Source organism: Leucoraja erinacea, chromosome 24 (assembly GCF_028641065.1).
Source record: "Leucoraja erinacea ecotype New England chromosome 24, Leri_hhj_1, whole genome shotgun sequence".
Lineage (NCBI taxonomy): Eukaryota > Metazoa > Chordata > Chondrichthyes > Rajiformes > Rajidae > Leucoraja > Leucoraja erinaceus.
In genome coordinates, this window is record NC_073400.1 from 32,463,322 (window position 1) to 32,485,193 (window position 21,872).

The window sequence follows — 21,872 nt, forward strand, 5'->3', positions numbered from 1 at the left end:
TTTCGGGCCGAAACCCTTCTGGGTTTCGGCCCGAAACGTTGCCTATTTCCAAAAGGGTTTCGTCCCGAAACGTTACCTATTTCCAAAAGGATTTCGGCCCGAAACGTTGCCTATTTCCAAAAGGGTTTCGTCCCGAAACGTTGCCTATTTCCAAAAGGATTTCGGCCCGAAACGTTGCCTATTTCCAAAAGGGTTTCGTCCCGAAACGTTGCCTATTTCCAAAAGGGTTTCGGCCCGAAACGTTGCCTATTTCCAAAAGGGTTTCGGCCCGAAACGTTGCCTATTTCCAAAAGGGTTTCGTCCCGAAACGTTGCCTATTTCCTTCGCTCCTATAGATGCTGCTGCACCCGCTGAGATTCTCCAGCAATTTTGTCTACCTAGTTGAAGAGGTAACTTTAAAGCAGGATGGTTCACATTGTAGAAACATAGAAAATAGGTGCAGGAGTAGGCCATTCGGCCCTTCGAGCCTGCACCGCCATTCAATATGATCATGGCTGATCATCCAACTCAGTATCTTGTACCTGCTTTCTCTCCCTACCCCCTGATCCCTTTAGCCACGAGGGCCACATCTAACTCCTTCTTAAATATAGCCAATGAACTGGCCTCAACTACATTCTGCGGCAGAGAATTCCAGAGATTCACCACTCTCTGTGTGAAAAATGTTTTTCTCATCTCAGTCCTAAAAGATTTCCCCTTTATCGTTAAACTGTGACCCCTTGTTCTGGACCTCCCCAACATCGGGAACAATCTTCCTGCATCTAGCCTGTCCAACCCCTTAAGAATTTTGTATGTTTCTATAAGATCTCCCCTCAATCTTCTAAATTCTAGCGAGTACAAGCGGAGCCTATCCAGTCTTTCTAGTTTTTCTTCATATGAAACACATATGACACAGATACATAGTTTACTTTTGTGTGGGAGAGAACTGCAGATGCTGGTTTAATTCGAAGACAGACACAAAATGCCGGAGTAACTCAGCGGGAGAGGCAGCATCTCTGGAGAGAAGGAATGGGTGATGTTTCGGGGTCGAGACCCTTCTTCAGACCCAAATGTCACCCGTTCCTTCTCTCTGGAGAGGCTGCCTGTCCCGCTGAGTTACTCCAGCATTTTGTGTCTATTTGGGTCACTTTTGTGCCAAGCTTACAGAAATGAAAACAAATCCGTGATCCTGGAAAATGTCAATGAATGCCAAGTAAAGTGAAGGATTCACGACGGAAAACAGAAGGATGAGACTTTAGGAAAAAGAATACTCTTAACAGTGTGGCACCGTGGAGCAGCTGGTGGAGTTGCTGCCTCACAGAGTCCCGGGTTCACTCCCGACCTCGGGTGCTGTCTGTGTGGAGTTTGCATGTTCTCCCTGTGAGCGCGTGGGTTTCCTACGGGTTTGTAGGTTATTTTCCCGCTGTAAATTGCCCCGAGGGAGAGGATGAGAAAGTGGGATAACAGAACTGGTGTGACAATAGACAATAGGTGCAGGAATAGAGGCCACTCGGCCCTTCGAGCCTGCACTGCCATTCGATGTGATCATGGCTGATCATCCCCAATCAGTACTCTGTTCCTGCCTTCTCCCCATACCCCCTGACTCCGCCATCTTTAAGAGCCCTATCTAGCTCTCTCTTGAAAGCATCCAGAGAACCGGCCTCCACCGCCCTCTGAGGCAGAGAATTCCACAGACTCACAACTCTCTGTGAGAAAAAGTGTTTCCTCGTCTCCGTTTTAAATAGCTTACCCCTTATTCTTAAACTGTGCGTGGCCCCTGGTTCTGGACTCCCCCAACATCGGGAACATGTTTCCTGCCTTTATATGTTTCAATGTGAACGGGTGATCAATGGTCGGCGTGGACTCGATGGGCTGAATGGCCTCTACTCCTGCACCTATTGTTCCCTGATCAGTACAGTGGGACGCAGAGGACATGTGGGGGACGGAGAACAAGTTCATCGAGGAGAGCGGACATCTCGCATGTCCAAAAATAGAAAGCTTCTATTAGTCTAGAATGACTTTGACAATGTACCAATTGAAGGAAAACAAAAAAAGGTGCAATATTGTAATGGAGAGGAATAGTTAGAGTGGTGGAACAGTCCTGCTGGACTTCAGCTCCTCCACAGATCCAGCAACAGATCATAGAGCATTCAAGTGAGAACGTCACTGTTCTACCGGGGATAAAACACCCTTGGCCTACCTTCTTGTAGCTTGACTTCTTGATGTCCACGCTTCTGCCTTCAGGGCTGTGCAAGGAGGAACCAGAACAATCGTACAGTGAATCAACGTTGACTTACAATTAGTAGGCAGTCAGAATCTTCCCCCCCCCCCCCCCCAGTGTGGAAATGTTAAACACCAGAGAGCAAGCGTTCAAGGTGAGAGGGACAAAGTTTAAAGGAGATGTGCGGGGCAAGTTTTTTTTACACAGAGATGGCGGTGGAGGCAGGCGCCATAGTGGCGTTTATGAGGCTTATTTAGATGGATATACAGGGAATGGAGGGATTACATGCTAACAGGGATCAGTTTAACTTGGCATGGTATTCAACACAGACATTGCGGGCCGAAGGGCCTGTTCCTGTGCTGTACTTCTCTATCTTCTATGTAATTTGGGATTTTAGTTTAGTTTAGAGATACAACGTGGGAACAGGCCCTTCAGCCCAGTGAGTCCATGCTGACCACCCATCGATCACCCGTTCACACACTAGTTCTATACTATCCCACTTTCCCATCCACCCCCCACACACTAGCAGCAATTTACAGAGGGGCCGATTAACCTACAAACCCGCACGTCTTTGGGAAGTGGAAGGAAACCAGTGCACCTGGTGGAAACGCAGGTGGTCAAAGGGAGAAAACGTGCAAACTCCACACAGACAGCACCGTGAGGTCAGGATTGTAATGGAGAGGAATAGTTAGAGTGGTGGAACAGTCCTGCTGGACTTCAGTTCCTCCACAGATCCAGCAACAGATCATAGAGCATTCAAGTGAGAACGTAACTGTTCCACCGGGGATAGAACCCGGGTGTCTGGCGCTGAGAAGCAGTGGTTCCACCCGCCGCGCCACTGTGCTGCCCTGGGACCATCATCCAATGTTTTAAAATATCTGGCCATCTCTTATAACCTGTGAAGATGGGACGGACATGTTACACTTCCACGAGGTGGATTGATGCACAGGTGTAGTCATTCATCCCGGAGACCGCTCTACAAACGGCAGCTGCTGGATTTATTACAACGGCAGTGGAGAGAAGGGGTGGGCGATGGGGAAAACTGTTCCGTCTGTCTACATACACTGTATATATTGCGGTTCCTTCTTAAACATTACTCCATCACGTTGTATCCTTTCCTCAAATACTTTGTGTTTTGCTCAAGATCCCAGCACCTGCAGTTCTTTGTTTCTTCTTTTGTCAGCAATTAAATTCTAACGTGGTAGAGTAATAGAGTGATACAGCGTGGAAACAGGTCCCTTCGGCCCAACTTGTCCACACTGCCCAACATGCCCCATCTACACTAGTCCCACCTGCCTGTGTTTGGCCTGTATCAATCTAAATCTATCTTATCCATGCACCTGTATAAATGTTTCTTAAACGTTGCGATATCCCTGCCTCAACACCACCAGCAACTTGTTCCACACATCACCCACGCTTTGGGTTCTTAAAAAAAGTGACCACTTGGGTTCCTTTTTAACCTTCCCCCCCTCAGCTAATACCCATGTCCTCTGGTTCTCGATTGCCCGACTCGGGGCAAAAAACTCAGCGCGTTTACCTGACCTATAGCCTGAGATGGCAACCTGCACTTGGTCTGCCCTGTTTCCACTAATGCAATCAACTTGACGTGCACAAACAAATAGATCAAATATAACAAGTTGACCCACAACTTTAGGCTGTGCACTGCCTACGCAAGAAGAAGAAGAAGAAGAAGAAGAAGATGGCAGCTTATAACTCGGCCGTGCTTGACACCTGCACTTTTACATAGAAACATAGACAATAGGTGCAGGAGTAGAGGCCATTCGGCCCTTCGAGCCTGCACCGCCATTCAGTATGATCATGGCTGATCATCCAACTCAGTATCCTGTACCTGCCTTCTCTCCGTACCCCCTGATCCCCTTAGCCACATCTAACTCCCTCTTAAATATAGCCAATGAACTGTGGCCTCAACTACGTTCTGTGGCAGAGAATTCCACAGATTCACCACCAAAATGTTTGTCTCATCTCGGTCCTAAAAGACTTCCCCCTTATCCTTAAACAGGTCCCCTTGTTCTGGACTTCGCCAACATCGCGAACAATCTTCCTGCCTGTCCAACCCCTTAAGAATTGTGTAAGTTTCTATAAGATCCCCCCTCAATCTTCTAACAGGTTGCATTGTGTGGAGGAATTAGTGTCAAGTTGCTGCAGGGGCAGTGAACGACACACTCACCAACATGGGTACATGTACATCTTCAGAAAGGTGCTAGTGAGCAGCGGCAGGTCTGCTTTCTTCACTTTACGCTTCAGCGCGTGCAGGAAACACTGGTGAAGCAGCTCGTCCATCTGTGCTGTAACAACAGGATGGGATGTTAAATGAAGGGCCTGTCCCACTTACGCCATTTTTTTCGGCGACTTGCCGGCACCCGTCACAGTCGCAGCAGGTCGCCGAAAATCCAGCGGCGACCAGAACAAGGTACGGCTCTTTGGGCGACCACTCACGGCCATACAGGCTTCACCCCGCGACATGTCGCGTAAACGGGACAGCTATTTTCACTCCAGGAATACACTAGTGAGCTCATTGTTTGCCACAGACGGCTGTGGAGTCCAAGTCAGGGGATACTTTTAAGGTTGCAATCTGTCCAGCCCAGAAGCTGCCATGAGAGGAATAGATCAGGTAAACACATCGTGTTTTTTTGCCCAGAGTCACGCAATCGAGAACCAGAGGACATAGGTATAAGGTGAGGGGGGGGGGGAAGATTTAAAAGGAAACCAGGTGATCACTTTTTTAAGAACCCAAAGCGTGGGTGGTGTATGGAACAAGTTGCTGGAGGTGTTGAGGCAGATATCGCAACGTTTAAGAAACATTTATACAGGTGCATGGATACCTGATGGAGTAATGTTTAAGAAGGAACCGCAATATATACAGTGTATGTAGACAGACTGAACAGCTTTCCCCATCGTCAGGGTGTCAGGGCTTATGAGGAGAAGGCAGGAGAATGGGGTTAGGAGGGAGAGATAGATCAGCCATGATTCAATGGTGGAGTAGACTTGATGGGCTGAATGGCCTAATTCTATTCCTCTCCTTGATGACACCCTGTCCACAGCTCTGCAACACGTTACATCTTCATGTTAAGAAACTATTCAATTTAATCCACGGCCCTTGTGGCCAAGGGGATCAGGGGGTATGGAGAGAAGGCAGGCACGGGATACTGAGTTGGATGATCAGCCATGATCATATTAAATGGCGGTGCAGGCTCGAAGGGCCGAATGGCCTACTCCTGCACCTAATATCTATGTTTCTACTGATTTTGACCCTGTCCAAGGTTTTTTCTTATACCTCTAGGGATGGCTCAGTGGTGCAGCGGGTTGAGCCACTGCCTCACCACACCAGAGACACAGGTTCGATCCTGACTACAGGCACTGTCTGTGTGGAGTTTGTACGTTCTCCCTGTGACTGCGTGGGTTTTCTCTCCGGGAGCTCCAGCTCGCTCTCACACCCCAAAGGCGTGCGGGTTTTGTAGGTTATTCGGCCCCTCTGTAAGATGGCCCCTCAAGTGTAGGGAGTGGAGGGGAAAGTGGGATAACATAGAACTATGATGGCCTATGAAAGGTTTGGATCGATTGGAAATGGAGAGGATGTTTGCACTAGTGGGAGAGTCTAGGACCAGAGTGGAGGGGATGGATGGTGGGATCGCAGTGGCGTTGATACTCTGCCCGCTGCGCCAAGATGTCATTAACCCCCTCATACCGGGCGTGGTGACGACGGCGTGTGCAGCCTCCCGCGCACTCCCGGCATCGGTGGACGTTTGCGCCAAGGAAAGAGTCTCTGGGTCGTCCACACCATCGTCCCCGGCTCCAGCCCCGGCCTGGCTCGCCCGCGAGGTCACCCCTTCCTGCTCCGTCTCCACGTCTAGACGCAGATCACCCAGGTCTGGAGTGTCCGCGTCTGCGTCCGACACCGTCACGGGCAGGTTCACCGCCCCATTCCCCACGCCAACTGCTTCAGTCATCCCCTCCTCCTCCTCCTCCCCCTCCTGCTGGTCACTGAGCTCACGCACGATCACAGGTGGATGCATCTTCTCCCCAAACGCCCTGCAGAGAAATCATTCAGCTGCATTAGTTTAGAGATGGAGTGGGAAGCAACCCATATAACCATGTAACAATTATAGCACGGAAACAGGCCACTCGGCCCTTCTAGTCCGTGCCCAACACGTATTCTCCCCTAGTCCCATCTACCTGCACTCAGACCATAACCCTCCATTCCTTTCACGCCTATACCTATCCAATTTATTTTTAAATGATAAAATCGAACCTGCCTCCACCACTTCCACTTTTGTTTGGAGGTCTAGACTTTTTTGTGTGGGGGTGGGGGGGGGGGGGGGGGGGGGGGGTGGGGGGTGGGGGGAAAGGGGAAACTGCTTTTCATGGTCCCTACCTGGTCGGAGAGGCAGCTTTTCTCCGGGCTGCAGCTTCGACCCGTCCTCGCGGCCTACTAGCGGGCCTGGAGCGGCGTTTCCTGTCGCGGACCGCCCATAACCTCGGCTTCGGCGGCGGCACAGCGCTGGAGCGCTATCGTGGAGCGGGCGATGCCTTGCCTGGGTCGCCGCGCTGGAGCTCCGGTGAGCTGAGACCGCCGCTTCAGTCTAGTCGCCGCTAATTTTGCAACGGGTTGAAACATTCGCGGCGACCATAATGAGGCCGCGACTAGTTCCCAGAATGCGGGAACTCCTCACGACCATGAAGGCAACTCCCCGGCAACCACCCGTGAACATGTGGCGACTGCATAGTCTCCTGCAGTCGCATAAAAAGTCGCCTAAGTGAGACAGGCTCATAAGTCTGACAAACCCTCATCATAGGTTAACCCACTCATTCCTGAGATCATTCTTGTAAACCTCCTGTGGACCCTCTCCAGAGCCGGCACATCCTTCCTCAGATACGGGGCCCAAAACTGCTCACAATATTCCACATGCAGCCTGACCAGCGCCTTATAGAGCTCCAGCATTACACCCCTGTTTTTGTACACAAGCCTTCTTGATATAAATGTGAGCATTGAGTTTGACACATCTGCATGGAGCAGCGTGCTCTCTTACCACAGCTGGTCCAGGTATGCATGGAGGATGGTGAGGCCTCTCCCTTTCATTCCAGCCGCAAGCATCTCTGCTGTCGACATGTTGGCCAAGCCGATCGCCACGGGGGCTCTGGAAAACACCAGAACACAAAGTCAAACTATAGTGCAACATTCATTTGAACTTTCATTTTCCAAGTCCCTTCAGTTGTTGAGGGGGAATGTGTTTTTGAAATGTAATTTTACTATTAGATGCAGTAGATGAACCCACATTTGGCTGCAGCAGTCACTCAGACGCTAAACAGAAGGTTGGCAAACGCAATGGGTGACAGGAAGGGTCCTGACACAAGACGTTGTCATGCTCATGGGTCACAGGAGCAGAATTAGACCATTCGGCCCATCGAGTCTATCATGGCCGATCTATCTGCCCCTCTCATTCACATTCTCCTGCCTTCTCCCCATTACCTCTTGCACCCGTACTAATCAAGAACCTGTCAATCTCTGTTTTAAAAATGCCCAATGACTTGGCCTCCAGCGCTGGCTGCCTGCTTTCCCTCCTTGACACACTTAGTTTGCCCAGCAGCTTGTTTGCTGCCCACGGTTCCAGCATCTACAGTCTCTTGTGCCTCTACACCGACATTTCCCACGTTCTGGCCTTGTAACATTCCATTCTTTTATTTGTGTTGTAAGAGCAGAGACTGCCAACAAGTGCGTGTGCCAACACAGGCCCGTCCACAAAGCAAGCACATGCTGAGGGTGTCATAGAAACGTCGTCAAACTAAAACTGACACTGACCCATAAAGAGGATTTACGGTGGACGCATCACGGCTTTGTTAAAGAGGGCAGCACGGTTGCACAGCGGTAGAGTTGCTGCCTTACAGCGCCACAGTCCCAGGTTGAATCCTGGCTATAGGTGCTGGCTGTACGGTGTTTGCACGCTCTCCCTGTGACCATGTGGCTTTTCTCCGGGCGCTCCGGTTTCCTCCCACATCCCAAAGACGTGCGGGTTTGTAGGTTAATCGGCCCCTCTGTAAATTGCCCCCTAGTGTGTAGGGAGTGGATGAGAAAGTGGGATAGCATAGAACAAGTGATCGATGGTCAGCATTGACTTGGTGGGCTGAAAGGCCTGTTTCCAAGTTGTATCTATAAACAAACTAAACATATATCTGTGCAAATGTCTATTAAAACTAGCAATTGTATCCATATTTAGTTTTAGTTTTAGAGAGACTGTGTGGAAACAGGCCCTTCGGCCCACATGGACACATTCTATCCTACACACTAGGGACAATTTAGAGAAGCCACTGGATCTACCAACCTGTAGATCTTTGGAATGTGGGAGGAAACCGGAGCACCCGGAGAAAACCCACGCAGGCCGCGGGGAAACGTACCAACTCCATCAGACTATAGTCAGGATTGAACATGGGTCTCTGGCGCTGTAAGGCAGCAATTATTTTTTCATGTGCAGAAAGCAACTGCAGATGTTCAAGAAGGAACTGCAGATGCTGGAAAATGGAAGGCAGACAAAATTGCTGGAGGAACTCAGCGGGTGAGGCAGCGTCTATGGAGAGAAGGAAATAGGCAACGTTTCGGGCCGAAACCCGAAAGGGTTTCGGCCCAAAACGTTGCCTATTTCCTATAGCGGTGATTGTTCATCTCTTTGCATGGAGCGAAGGAAACGTTGCCTATTTCCAGACTGCAGATGCTGATTTACATCAAAGATAGACACAAAATGCTGGAGTGACTCAGCGGGACGGGCAGCATCCCTGGATAGAAGGAGTGGTTGACGTTTCGGGCCGAGACCCTTCTTTAGAATTACTGCAAAGCATGGAAAGTCTGAAACAAAAAGCAAGACGGGTCGAAGTGATGCTGGGCGTCAGTACCTGTTTCCCACAAGGTTGATGGCACACAGATCTCCCTGCAGTACCACGGGAAGACCAGGTGGTGGCAGGATCACTCCGGGCAGCATCAGATCTGCAGGAGCAAAAGAGATTTAGCACCCACTCCAAATGCGGAGGGGAGGGGAGGGGAGGGGAGGGCAGGGGAGGGGAGGGGAGGGCATTCCTTTTACACTTCAGAGCATTTTATTGCCCTCGAGGGCACGGTAGGCCAGACCCCGGTTCCCTCTCCTCCCCTTCCGGCCTCACAAACAATTTAACTGATTTATCGGGACAATAAGTGTGATGGGCAGCCCGGTGGCCCAGCGGTAGAGTTGCTGCCTTACAGCGCTTGCAGCGCCAGAGATCGATCCTGACTACGGTTGCTGTCTGTACGGAGCTTGCACGTTCTCCCCGTGACCTGCGTGAGTTTTCTCCCAGATCTTCGGTTTCCTCCCACACTCCAAAGACGTGCAGGTTTGTAGACTAATTGGCTTGGTGCAAGTGTACATTGTCCCCAGTGTGTGTTAGTGTGCGGGGATCGCTGGTCGGCACGGACTCGGTGGGCCGAAGGGCCTGTTTCCACGCTGAATCTCTAAAACTAAACGATTATAAGTGATTGTGGAACACACCCTTTTGTAATGACGGCAAAACCCTGGGAAGTGAGAAATACTCAGCGTGTGATGCAGAATCAACGGAGAAACACAGTGAACTAACGTGAATAGTTTCTTATAGAAACTTACAAAATTCTTAAGGGGTTGGACAGGCTAGATGCAGGAAGATTGTTCCCGATGTTGGGGAAGGTCCAGAACAAGGGGCCACACACAGTTTAAGGATAAGGGGAAAATCTTTTAGGACCGAGATGAGAAAAACATTTTTCACACAGAGAGTGGTGAATCTGTGGAATTCTCTGCCACAGAAGGTAGTTGAGGCCAGTTCATTGGCTATATTTAAGAGGGAGTTAGATGTGGCCCTTGTGGCTAAAGGGATCAGGGGGTATGGAGAGAAGGCAGGGATGGGATACTGAGTTGGATGATCAGCCATGATCATATTGAATGGCGGTGCAGGCTGGAAGGGCCGAATGGCCTCCTCCTGCACCTATTGTCTATATTTCTATGTTATTACTAAGCTGCGTCAGTCACAGATACATTGGTCAGTCATACAGCATGGAAACAGGCCCTTCAGCCCAACTTGCCCATGCTGACCAACATACCTCATCTACACTATCCCTCTAAACCTCTCCCATCCATTACCCAGTTTCTCTGCTGTATCCCATGTATCTCGATGAAGCATAGAAAGTGCACACCAACTATAACCCCGCCATTAATTCTTAATTAACCGCTCATTAACTGCACTAAGATAAATATTTCCCTCTGCAACATGTAGATGACGACAAGCCTTTTTACAACAGCAGCTTTTTGTGCCGTCTTACCTGCTCCTCCGACAAGCTTTGGTAGAACAGCTGGCCAGGTGGTGAACGAAACCAGCATATCCGGATACGACCACAGGGTATAGACTGTTGAATGAAAACAAACAGGTCAAACGACTGAAACTCAGAGAGTTATTGTGGGGGGGGGGGGGTTCAACTTCTACCGCGGGTCCGGTATGGACTTAACATCACCCCTGGAGGGGAGCTTCGACCGCCGGCCCTGCAGACTGCGGTGCTTATGGCTGCGACGTGGAGGGAACTTTAAATCTTCGGCCGCCGGCCTATACCAACTAAAAGCCGCGGTCTCCGGTGGGGATGAGCCGACTCTGGACTTACCTGGACTTGTACCTTGTCCTTACCATCTGGACGCCCGCAGCGACTGCTGCGGAGGGTTGAGGTCCCGACCACGGGGGAAAATGGAGGAGGACTGGCCAAATTGTGTGCCTTCCACCACAGTGATGAATGCTGTGGTGGATGTTTATGTTTATGTTAAAATTTTATTGTGTTTTTGTGTGTGCCCTTTATCAGTGTATCGCTGCTGACATATCATTTCACTTGCACTTTTTGTGCAATGTGACAAATAAACCGTTGTATTGTATTGTATTGTATTGTATTGTATCATTCTAACAGTGCACAAACGGTGGTGGACAAAAATGCTGGAGAAACTCAGCGGGTGCAGCAGCATCTATGGAGCGAAGGAAATGGGCAACGTTTTTCGGACCGAAACCAAGGGCGAAGGAAATAGGAAATAGGAAACGTTGCCTATTTCCTTCGCTCCATAGATGCTGCTGCACCCGCTGTGTTTCTCCAGCATTTTTGTCAATAGACAATAGGTTTGACTCTGTCTTTGACTCTGACATGGTGGGGGGGGGGGGGGGGGGAGAGGGGAGTGCAGGGGAGAGATATGTTTTTCTTTTGCCTTCCTTCACAGCGAGGAGAAGATGCGCTGTGAAGGATGTTTGTGTAAATTGTGTTGTGTCTTGGGTCTTTTTCGTTTTGTATGTATGGCTGCAGAAACAACATTTCGTTTGGACCTCAACGGGGTCCAAAACGACAAATAAATTGTATTGTATTGTATTGTAATGTATAGGTGCAGGAGTAGGCCATTCGGCCCTTCGAGCCAGCACCGCCATTCAATGATCATCCCCGCCATTCAATGATCATCCCCAATCAGTACCCCGTTCCTGCCTTCTCCCCATATCCCCATGACTCCGCTATTTTTAAGAGCCCTATCTAGCTTTCTCTTGAAAGCATCCAGAGAACCGCCCTCTGAGGCAGAGAATTCCACACTCATCACTCTCTGTGAGAAAAAGTGTTTCCTCGTCTCCGTTCTCAATGGATTACTCCTTCCTCTTAATGTCTACCCTTCGATTTTCCGGCATCTGCAGTTCCTTCACAAGCGGTAACTGCATGCAGGCCAACACCCACCTGTTTGCAGTAAAGCAATGGACAAGACTGGAGAGATGTACAGTGGTTCAGAGAGCAAGTTTTGTTGAGAGATACAGCATGGGGTCAGGCCCTTTGGCCCACACTAATTTTGTGCTATCCCACTTTCTCACCAATCCCCACACACTAGGGTCAGTCTACAGTGGCCCAATTAACTTACAAACCACATGTCTTTGGGTTCTACCTCTACAAGATCATCCCTCAGCCTCCTGTGCTTCAAAGACTAAAGTGCCAGCCTGCCCAACTCCCTCCATCCCAGGCATCATCCTCGTAAATCATCTCTACGACCTCTCCAGCTTACTAGCATCTCTACTGTAGCAGGGTGTCCATAACTAAACACCATATTCACCAACATCTTGTACAAGTTGAACTTGCATCATTCACCCATCCCCAACTCAAGCAGCATCGCATGCTGAATAACATGAGCACTGTGGCCTGTGATGCAGGGCACCCATGTTATACATTTCCCCATCAGTTTCACAGGAAGGCTCTGCAGAGAGTATTGCGTTCGGCTGAACACACCATGGGAACTACACTCACCCCCCTGCAGGACCTATACACCAGGAGGTGTAGATCCAGATCCAGCAACATTATGGGGGACCCCTACCACCCCAGCAACGGACTGTTCCAGCTGCGACAGTCAGGCAAGCGCCTCCGCTGAAACGCTGCGAAAACAGAGGATGAGACGGAGTTTCTTCCCACAGGTCTTGGTTCTTGGTTCTTGGGTCCTCCAAAATATTCCAACTGGAATTTAAACTGGAGGTGGTAAACTCTGATCTCACCAGGGACTCATTTACTGTTGTGTCTTTTAAAAAACAAATGTAAACACTGGTTCTGTTCTGTTGTTTTGCACAATCCCGCAGGCATTGCCTCTTTCATTTCACTGTACATCTTGCGTGTGTATGTGTATGTGATTAATAAAGTTGACTAGACTCAGTGGAGAGATTTATTTTGCAACAATATAATTTGGTTTGGTTTTCAGATCTTCTAAATCCTTTTCTTTACCAGATTGATTAATGTACCAAGTAGTTGATAGGAAATTCTGTCGGGCAGTCGGGCCCAGTCCCCAACAGAAACAGTCTGACTTGCCCATTCTACCACCCACCTGGCCCAATCTGTACATCCAGGATTTTCTTGGTGTTAAAACCATCAGCAACTCAACCACTTCCCAAACCCCCCCAACATCAAATGCAAAATTCACTGGAGTTTAGAAGGATGAGGGGGATCTTATAGAAACATATACAATTACCAAAGGACTGGACAAGCTAGATGCAGGAAAAATGTTCCCAATGTGGGGCGAGTCCAGAACCAGGGGTCACAGTCTTAGAACAAAGGGGAATTCCCTGCCACAGAGGGCAGCGGAGGCCAAGTCACTGGATGGATTTAAGAGAGAGTTAGATAGAGCTCTAGGGGCTAGTGGAATCAAGGGATATGGGGAGAAGGCAGGCACAGGTTATTGATAGGGGACGATCAGCCATGATCACAACAATGAATGGCAGTGCAAGCTCGAAGGGCCGAATGGCCACCTCCTGCACCTATTTTCTATGTTTCTATGTAATACACTTCACACATGCTCACATCTGAAAGGTTTAACAGCTTGGATCATGACTATAGATGTCACGGTGGCGCAGCGGTAGAGTTGCTGCCCGACAGCAAAAAATGCAGCGCCAGAGACCCGGGTTCGATCCCGACTATGGGTGCTGTCTGTATGGAGTTTGCATGTTCTCCCCGTGATCTGCGTGGGTTTTCTCCGAGACCTTTGGTTTCCTCCCACACTCCAAAGACGTGCAGGTTTGTAGGTTAATTGGCTTGGTGAATGTAAAAATTGTCCAGTATAAAATTGTCCAGTACTGAGTGATGCTCTACCTCGAGCCTTTCAGCGTACTACATCCTGATCCAGACACAAGTTTGACCAACTCAACTCTGATAATTTCATGAGCCATCAGAAAATAATCAAATTTGAACCGTACCTACCTGTAGGATAGATTCTCTTGTTCATTTCAAAGAAGATGGGGTTTTTATTTACAACATAGACAGTCACGGATTCTCCTTTATGCAAATAGATTTTCACCACATTCACATCCTCCTTGCTGGGCAGGAGACATGATAGTTGATTGGCAGACAACGAGAATGAAGTTTGGATTTCCGTCCTGAGCCTCCTCCTAAACGAACATAAAGGAACAGTTGTTTAAAACAATAATTCCCCATTTAATATCGGCATTCAATTAAATTCAAACAACCAGTGATTTGGATTTAGCCTTCAGAGATGCAGCGTAGAAACAGGCCTTTCGGCCCACCGAGTCCGTGCTGACCAGCGATCACCCCATACACTAGCTCTATCCACAGCATGGAGTCAAACAGCACAGAGACAGGCTCTTTGGCCCAACTCATTCAAGTTTATAGATACAGTATGGAAATAGGCCCTTTGGCCCACCAAGGCCACACAAACCATCGATCACAATAGACAATAGACAATAGATGCAGGAGTAGGCCATTCGGCCCTTCGAGCCAGCACCGCCATTCAATGTGATCATGACTGATCATCCCCAATCAGTACCCCGTTCCTGTCTACGCCCCATATCCCCTGACTCCCGTGTTCACACTGTTTAAGATGGTGTAACAAAGGTAATGCCACTGTGGTGATGGAGGATTGCAATATGCAGGTAGACTGGGAAAATCAGGTTGGTTCAGGACCCCAAGAAAGAGAGTTTGTAGAATGCCTCCGATATGGATTCTTAGATCAGTTTGTAATGGAGCCGACCGGAGAAAAGGCAATTCAGGATTTAGTGTTGTCCAATGAACCAAATTTGATAAGGGAACTCGAGGTAAAGGAACCGCTTGGAGGTAGTGATCATAATATGATTAGTTTTAATCTGCAATTTGAGAAGGAGAAGGTTAAATTGGAAGTGGCAGTGATGCAGTTGAACAAAGGGGATTATGAAAGCATGAGAGAGGGGAGCTGGCCAAGGTAGACTGGAAAGGGATCGTAGCAGGAATGATGGTGGAATAGCAATGGCAGGAATTTCTGGGCATAATCCGGAAGACACAGGATCATTTCATTCCAAAAAGGAAGAAAGTTTCTAAGGGGAGTAGGAAGCAACCGTGGCTGACAAGAGAAGTTAGGGATAGAATAAAACTAAAATAAAAGATGTATAACACCGCAAAGAGTAGCCGGAAGCCAGAGGATTTGGAAACTTTCATAGGACAACAGAAGGAAACAAAACGGGCAATACAAACTGAAAAGATGAAGTACGAGGGGAAGCTGGCCAGGAATATAAAGAAGGACAGTAAAAGCTTCTTTAGCTATGTTAAGGGAAAAAGAGTAGCAAAGTCAAATGTGGGTCCCTTGAAGGCAGACACGGGTGAAATTATTATGGGTAACAAGGAAATGGCAGAAGTGTTGAATAGGTACTTTGGATCTGTCATCACTAAGGAAGACACAAACAATCTCCCAGAAGTACTGGAGGACAGAGGATCTAAGTGGGTCGAGGAACTGAAAGAAATTTTCATTAGGCGAGAAATAGTATTGGGTAGGCTAATGGGACTGAAGGATGATAAACCCCTGGGCCTGATGGTCTGCATCCCAGGGTCCTCAGGGATGTGGTCTAGAAATAGTGGACGCATTGGTGATCATTTTCCAATGTTCAATAGATTCAGGATCAGTTCCTGTGGAATGGAGGATAGCTAATGTTATCCCACTTTTCAAGAAAGGAGCGAGAGAGAAAACGGGGAATTACAGACCAGTTAGCCTGACTTCGGTGGTGGAAAAGATGCTGGAGTCAATTATTAAAGAGGTAATAATGGGGCATTTGGATAGCAGTAAAAGGATTAGTCCAAGTCAACATCGATTTATGAAAGGGATATCATGCTTGACTCATCTTCTGGAATTTTTTGAGGATGTGACAAGTAAGATGGATGAAGGGGTGCCAGTGGATGTAGTGTATCTAGACTTTCAAAAGCCTTTGATAAGGTCCCGCACAGGAGACTGGTGACTAAAATTAGAGCACATGGTATTTGGGGTAGGGTGTTGACATTGGTTGGCAGACAGGAAGCAAAGAGTAGGAGTGAACGGTTCCTTTTCAGAATGGCAGGCAGTGACAAGTGGCTCGGTGTTGGGGCCGCAACTATATATTATCATATATATTAATTATTTGGAAGAGGGAATTAGGAGCATCACTAGCAAGTTTGCAGATGACACAAAGCTGGGTGGCAGTGTGAACTGTGAAGAGGATGTTAGGAGGTTGCAGGGTGACCTGGACAGGTTGAATGAGTGGGCAGACGCGTGGCAGATGTAGTATAATATAGATAAATGTGAGGTTATCCACTTTGGCAGCAAAAACAAGGGGTGTCCTTGTACACCAGTCACTGAAAGTTGGTTTACAGGTACAGCAGGCAGTGAAGAAAGCTAATGGAATGTTGGCCTTCATAACAAGAGAATTTCATTTTAGGAGTAAAGAAGTTCTTCTGCAGTTGTATAGGGCTCTGGTGAGACCACACCTGGAGTATTGTGTACAGTTTTGGTCTCCTAATTTGAGGAAGGACATCCTTGTGATTGAGGAAGTGCAGCGTAGGTTCACGAGATTGATCCCTGGGATGGCGTGTCTGTCATATGAGGAAAGATTGAAAAGACTACGCTTGTATTCACTGGAGTTTAGAAGGATGAGGGGGAACTTTATAGAAACATATAAAATTATAAAAGGACTGGACAGGCTAGATGCAGGAAAAATGTTCCCAATGTTGGGCGAGTCCAGAACCAGGGGCCACAGTCTTAGAATAAAGGGGAGGCCATTTAAGACTGAGGTTAGAAAAAAGTTTTTCACCCAGTTGCGAATTTGTGGAATTCTCTGCCACAGAGGGCAGTGGAGGCCAAATCACTGGATGGATTTAAGAGAGAGTTAGATAGAGCTCTAGGGGCTAGTGAAATCAAGGGATATGGGGAGAAGGCAGGCACGGGTTATTGATTGGTGACGATCAGCCATGATCACAATGAATGGCGGTGGTGGCTCGAAGGGCCGGATGGCCACCTCCTGCACCTATTTTCTATGTTTCGATGTTTTAAGAAGGAACTGCAGAAGCTGGAAAATCGAAGGTAGACAAAAATGCTGGAGAAACTCAATGGGTGAGGTAGCATCTATGGAGCGAAGGAAATAGGCAACGTTTCTGGTCGAGACTCTTCTTCAGATTGATGTGAGGGTTGGGGAGGGGTGGGAAGAAGAAAGGAAGAGGTGGAGACAGTGGGCTAAGGTAGAGCTGGGAAGGGGAGGAGAAATCAGGGACTACCTGAAATTAGAGAAGTCAATGTTCATACCGCTAGGGTGTAAACTGCCCAAGTGAAATATGAGGTGCTGCTCCTCCAATTTACGGTGGTCCTTACTCTGGCCATGGAGGAGGCCCATGAAAGAAAGGTCCGATTGGGAATGGGAGGGGGAGTTGAAGTGCTGGGCCACCGGGAGATCAGGTAGGTTAGTGCGAACCGAGCGGTGCTGTTGGGCGAAGTGATCGCCAATGTCTCACCATAGTGGACTTGGTCTCACCGATGTAGAGCAGCTGACATCTAGAGCAGCGGATGCAGTAGATGAGGTTGGAGGAGGTGCAGGTAAACCTCTGCTGCACCTGGAAAGACTGCTTGGGTCATTGAATGGAGTCAAGGGGGAGGAGGTAAAGCGACAAATGTAGCCGTCCCACCACACCCCCCAACCACCACCCTCACATCAGTCTAAAGAAGGGTCTCGGCCCGAAATGTTGCCTATTTCCTTCGCTCCATAGATGCTGCCTCACCCACTGAGTTCCTCCAGCATTTTTGTCTACCCACGTGTTCACACTAGTTCTTTGTTATCCTACATTCTCCCCCACTCCCTACACACGAGGGGCAATTTACAGAGGGCAATTGACCTACAAGTCCATACAGGGGAGGGTGTGTGTGTAAGGGTTTACTGTGGGGGGGGGGGGGGAGGGGTGGGGGGAGGTGACAAAAGGCAAAGGGGGGGGGGAAGAAGATGACAGAGGGAGGTGGGTGCGTAACACGGGTGGCTGGGTGGGACTATGACAAGGGAGAGGGGCTGGGGCTAGTGTGTGACAGACGGGCAGGGGGGAGGCAACAAGGACACTGGGGGAGTGGGGGAGGGAGGTGTCTGGGGAGAGGTGTCGATGGTGGGGGAGGCACGGGTGGCTGTTGACAGGTGGAGGAGGCGGGAATGTGAAAGGGGACAGTGTGATTACTGGGGGGGGGGGGGGGGGGGTTTGGTTGACAGGGGCTGGGGAAGTATTATGGGGGGGGGGGGGGTTGAGGTGATACCGAGGTGAGTTAGTGACTGCTTACTGGGGGGGGGGATGTGTGATGTGACAGGGGGGAGTATTATGGGGGGAGGGGTGGGATGTGACGGGAGGGGGGGGGATGTGACAGGGGGGGGGGGAGATCAGATTCAGATTCAATTTTAATTGGATTCAATTTTAATTGTCATTGTCAGTGTACAGTACAGATACAACGAAATGCATTTAGCATCTCCCTTGAAGAGCGACATAGCAAACGATTTGAATAAAAAAAATAAAATAAGTGTCCGGGGGGGGAAGGTGGTGGGGGGGGCGGGGGAGATTGGCAGTGACCGAGGTACGTTGTTTAGTAGAGTGACAGCCGCCGGAAAGAAGCTGTTCCTCGACCTGCTGGTTCGGCAACGGAGAGACCTGTAGCGCCTCCCGGATGGTAGGAGGGTAAACAGTCCATGGTTGGGGTGAGAGCAGTCCTTGGCGATGCTGAGCGCCCTCCGCAGACAGCGCTTGCTTTGGACAGACTCAATGGAGGGGAGCGTGGAACCGGTGATGCGTTGGGCAATTTTCACCACTCTCTGCAATGCCTTCCGGTCGGAAACAGAGCAGTTGCCATACCATACTGTGATGCAGTTGGTAAGGATGCTCTCAATGGTGCAGCGGTAGAAGTTCACCAGGATCTGAGGAGACAGATGGACCTTCTTCAGTCTCCTCAGGAAGAAGAGACGCTGATGAGCCTTCTTGATCAGAGTAGAGGTATTGTGGGTCCAAGAGAGGTCATCGGAGATGTTGACTCCCAGGAACCTGAAGCTAGAAACACGTTCCACCTCCGTCCCGTTAATGTGGATGGGGGTGTGCGTGCCGCCTCTGGACTTCCTGAAGTCTACAATGAGCTCCTTGGTCTTCTTGGAGTTAAGGGCCAGGTTGTTGTCAGCGCACCATGCTGCTAAGTGCTGGACCTCCTCCCTGTAGGCCAGCTCATCGTTGTTGCTGATGAGGCCAATCACCGTTGTATCATCTGCATACTTGATGATGGTGTTAGTACCATGTACAGGTGTGCAGTCATAGGTGAAGAGGGAGTAGAGGAGGGGGCTCAGCACACAGCCCTGTGGAACGCCGGTGTTCAGGGTGAGGGTTGAAGAGGTGTGCTAGTCTAACCTCACAGACTGGGGGGGGTCAGGATGTCTCTAACTGGATGTGACAGGGGGGGGGGATGTGACGGGAGGGGGGGGGGTCAGTGACAGGGGGGGGGGGGGGGGGGGGGGTGTGACAGGGGGGGGGGGGTCAGTGAGCTGCTGACGCCGGCGCCGCCGCTCTGTGACGGGGTTGCCGGTTCCCCGGGGCCGCCGCCGCCGCCGCCGCTCACCTGTCCGAGCCCTTGATCGCGCTGTTGGACTTGACGCGGAAACCCTTGGCGAACATCGTCCCTCGGTTGGTGCTTCTTCCCCCCGCCGGCTCCTCCAACCGTCACCTCACGGCGCCGCCATCTTGTGTCCGCGCTCCGGGCGGAACCCGCGGCCCGGTCCAAACGTTCCGTCCCCGTCCCCGTCCCCGCCGGCCGACACACGGGTGCAAGCGGCTCACAAATCCCGGGGGCGGAGTGCACGGGTTCAGCTGGTCCCATTGGGGTGTGATGTTGTATTAGTGGGGTGTGATAGAGGGGGGAGTGGGGTGTAGAGCAGAGGAACAACCAGCCCCTCAGCCCCCACTTTGGAAAAATAGACAATAGGTGCAGGATTCAAGATTCAAGTGAGTTTATTGCCTGATGGGACAATGAAATTCATGCTTTGCTTCAGCAGAACAGAACATAGTAGGGTTAGGGTTAGGCATTGACTACTATGTAGGTCATTTGGTCCTACTTCTTAAGGGGTTGGACAGGCTAGATGCAGGAAGATTGCTCCCGATGTTGGGGAAGTCCAGGACAAGGGGTCTCAGCTTAAGGATAAGGGGGAAATCCTTTAAAACCGAGATGAGAAGAACTTTTTTCACGCAGAGAGTGGTGAATCTCCGGAACTCTCTGCCACAGAGGGTAGTTGAGGCCAGTTCATTGGCTATATTTAAGAGGGAGTTAGATGTGGCCCTTGTGGCTAAGGGGATCAGGGGGTATGGAGAGAAGGCAGGTACGGGATACTGAGTTGGATGATCAGCCATGATCATATTGAATGGCGGTGGAGGCTCGAAGGGCCGAATGGCCTACTCCTGCACCTAATTTCTATGTTTCTATGTTTCTAGAGCCAGCACCCCCATTCAGTGTGATCATCCACAATGAGTACCCCGTTCCTGCTTTCTCCACATATCCCTTCACTCCTCTATCTTTAAAATATAGTAATAATAATATATTTTATTGTCAATGCTCGTCAGTGCAATGAGATTTAGTATGCAGCTCCAACCACTGAAAAAGAAAAGTAAAATAAATCTAACTCTCTAACTCTAAAATCTATCTAACTCTCTCTTGAAAGCCTCCAGAGAATTGTTTCTCTGGGTAAAAAAGTGTTTCCTCGTCTCCGTTCTAAATGGTTTACCCCTTATTCTTAAACTGTGGCCCCTGGTTCTGGACTTCCCCAACATCAGTAACATGTTAGGTAGGCAAAATTGCTGGAGAAACTCAGCAGGTACGGCAGCACCTATGTAGCGAAGGAAATAGACTACGTTTCGGGCTGAAACCATTCTTCAGACTGAAGACTGCAGTTTCTCCAGCAATTTTGTCTACCTTCGATTTTCCAGCATCTGTAGATCCTTCTTGAACATCGGTAACATGTTTCCTGCCTCTAGCGTGTCCAATCCCTTAATAATCTTGTATGTTTCAATAAGATGCCCTCTCATCCTTCTAAATTCCAGAGTGTACAAGCCCAGCCGCTCCATTCTATCAACTTATGACAGCCCCGCCATTGTCCTCATTGGGACCTCATTGAAACTTTACCGAATAGTGAAAGGCTTGGATAGAGTGGATGTGGAGAGGATGTTTCCACTAGTGGGAGAGTTTAGGACCAGAGGTCACGGCCTCAGAATGAAAGGACGTTCCTTTAAGAAGGAGATGAGGAGGAATCTCTTTAGTCAGAGGGTGGTGAATCTGTTGAATTCTTTGCCACAGACGGCTGTGGAGACCACAAGTCAGTGAATATTTTTAAGGCAGAGTTAGATAGATTCTTAGGTAGTCAAAAATGCTGGAGAAACTAAGCGGGTGAGGCAGCATCTTTGGAGCGAAGGAAATGGTGGCGTTTTGGGTCGGGACCCTTCTTCAGATTCAGATTCAGATTCAGATACAATTTTAATTGTCATTGTCAGTGTACAGTACAGAGACAACGACATGCATTTAGCATCACACATTCTTCAGACATTCTTGAGTATTCTTAATTAAGATAAATTCTTGATTAGTGCGGGTGTCAGGGGTAATGGGGAGAAGGCAGGAGAATGGGGTTAGGAGGGAGAGATAGATCAGCCTTGATTGAATGGCGGAGTAGACTTGATGGGGCCGAATGGCCTAATTCCGCTTCTATCACTGGTGGACCTTTGGGCTGTGCAGAGTTGACCGCTCCTCCTGTGTAGAATTGACCGCTAGGGGGCGGCGGTGCTGGAGGAGCGGCCGCGCGCTCCACGCTCCCACCCAGGCGACGTGCGCGCACGTACTACGTCCCACCG

At 49.4% G+C, this 21,872-nt stretch overlaps 1 protein-coding gene across 1 annotated transcript in view; it reads right to left on the reverse strand.

The window, feature by feature from the left end:
* Window positions 1-19,758, reverse strand: part of eif2d (eukaryotic translation initiation factor 2D) — a 34,033-nt gene extending 14,275 nt beyond the window's left edge. Inside the window, exons 1-8 of the mRNA XM_055655046.1 lie at window positions 19,600-19,758; window positions 13,944-14,131; window positions 10,527-10,610; window positions 9,101-9,191; window positions 7,246-7,353; window positions 5,904-6,247; window positions 4,386-4,503; window positions 2,177-2,222 (exon numbers count right to left, since the gene is read on the reverse strand). Coding sequence (XP_055511021.1) covers window positions 2,177-2,222; window positions 4,386-4,503; window positions 5,904-6,247; window positions 7,246-7,353; window positions 9,101-9,191; window positions 10,527-10,610; window positions 13,944-14,131; window positions 19,600-19,655 — 1,035 coding nt within the window. The 5' untranslated portion in view covers window positions 19,656-19,758. The remainder of the gene's footprint in view (window positions 1-2,176; window positions 2,223-4,385; window positions 4,504-5,903; window positions 6,248-7,245; window positions 7,354-9,100; window positions 9,192-10,526; window positions 10,611-13,943; window positions 14,132-19,599) is intronic.
* Between the last annotated feature and the right edge of the window lie 2,114 nt (window positions 19,759-21,872).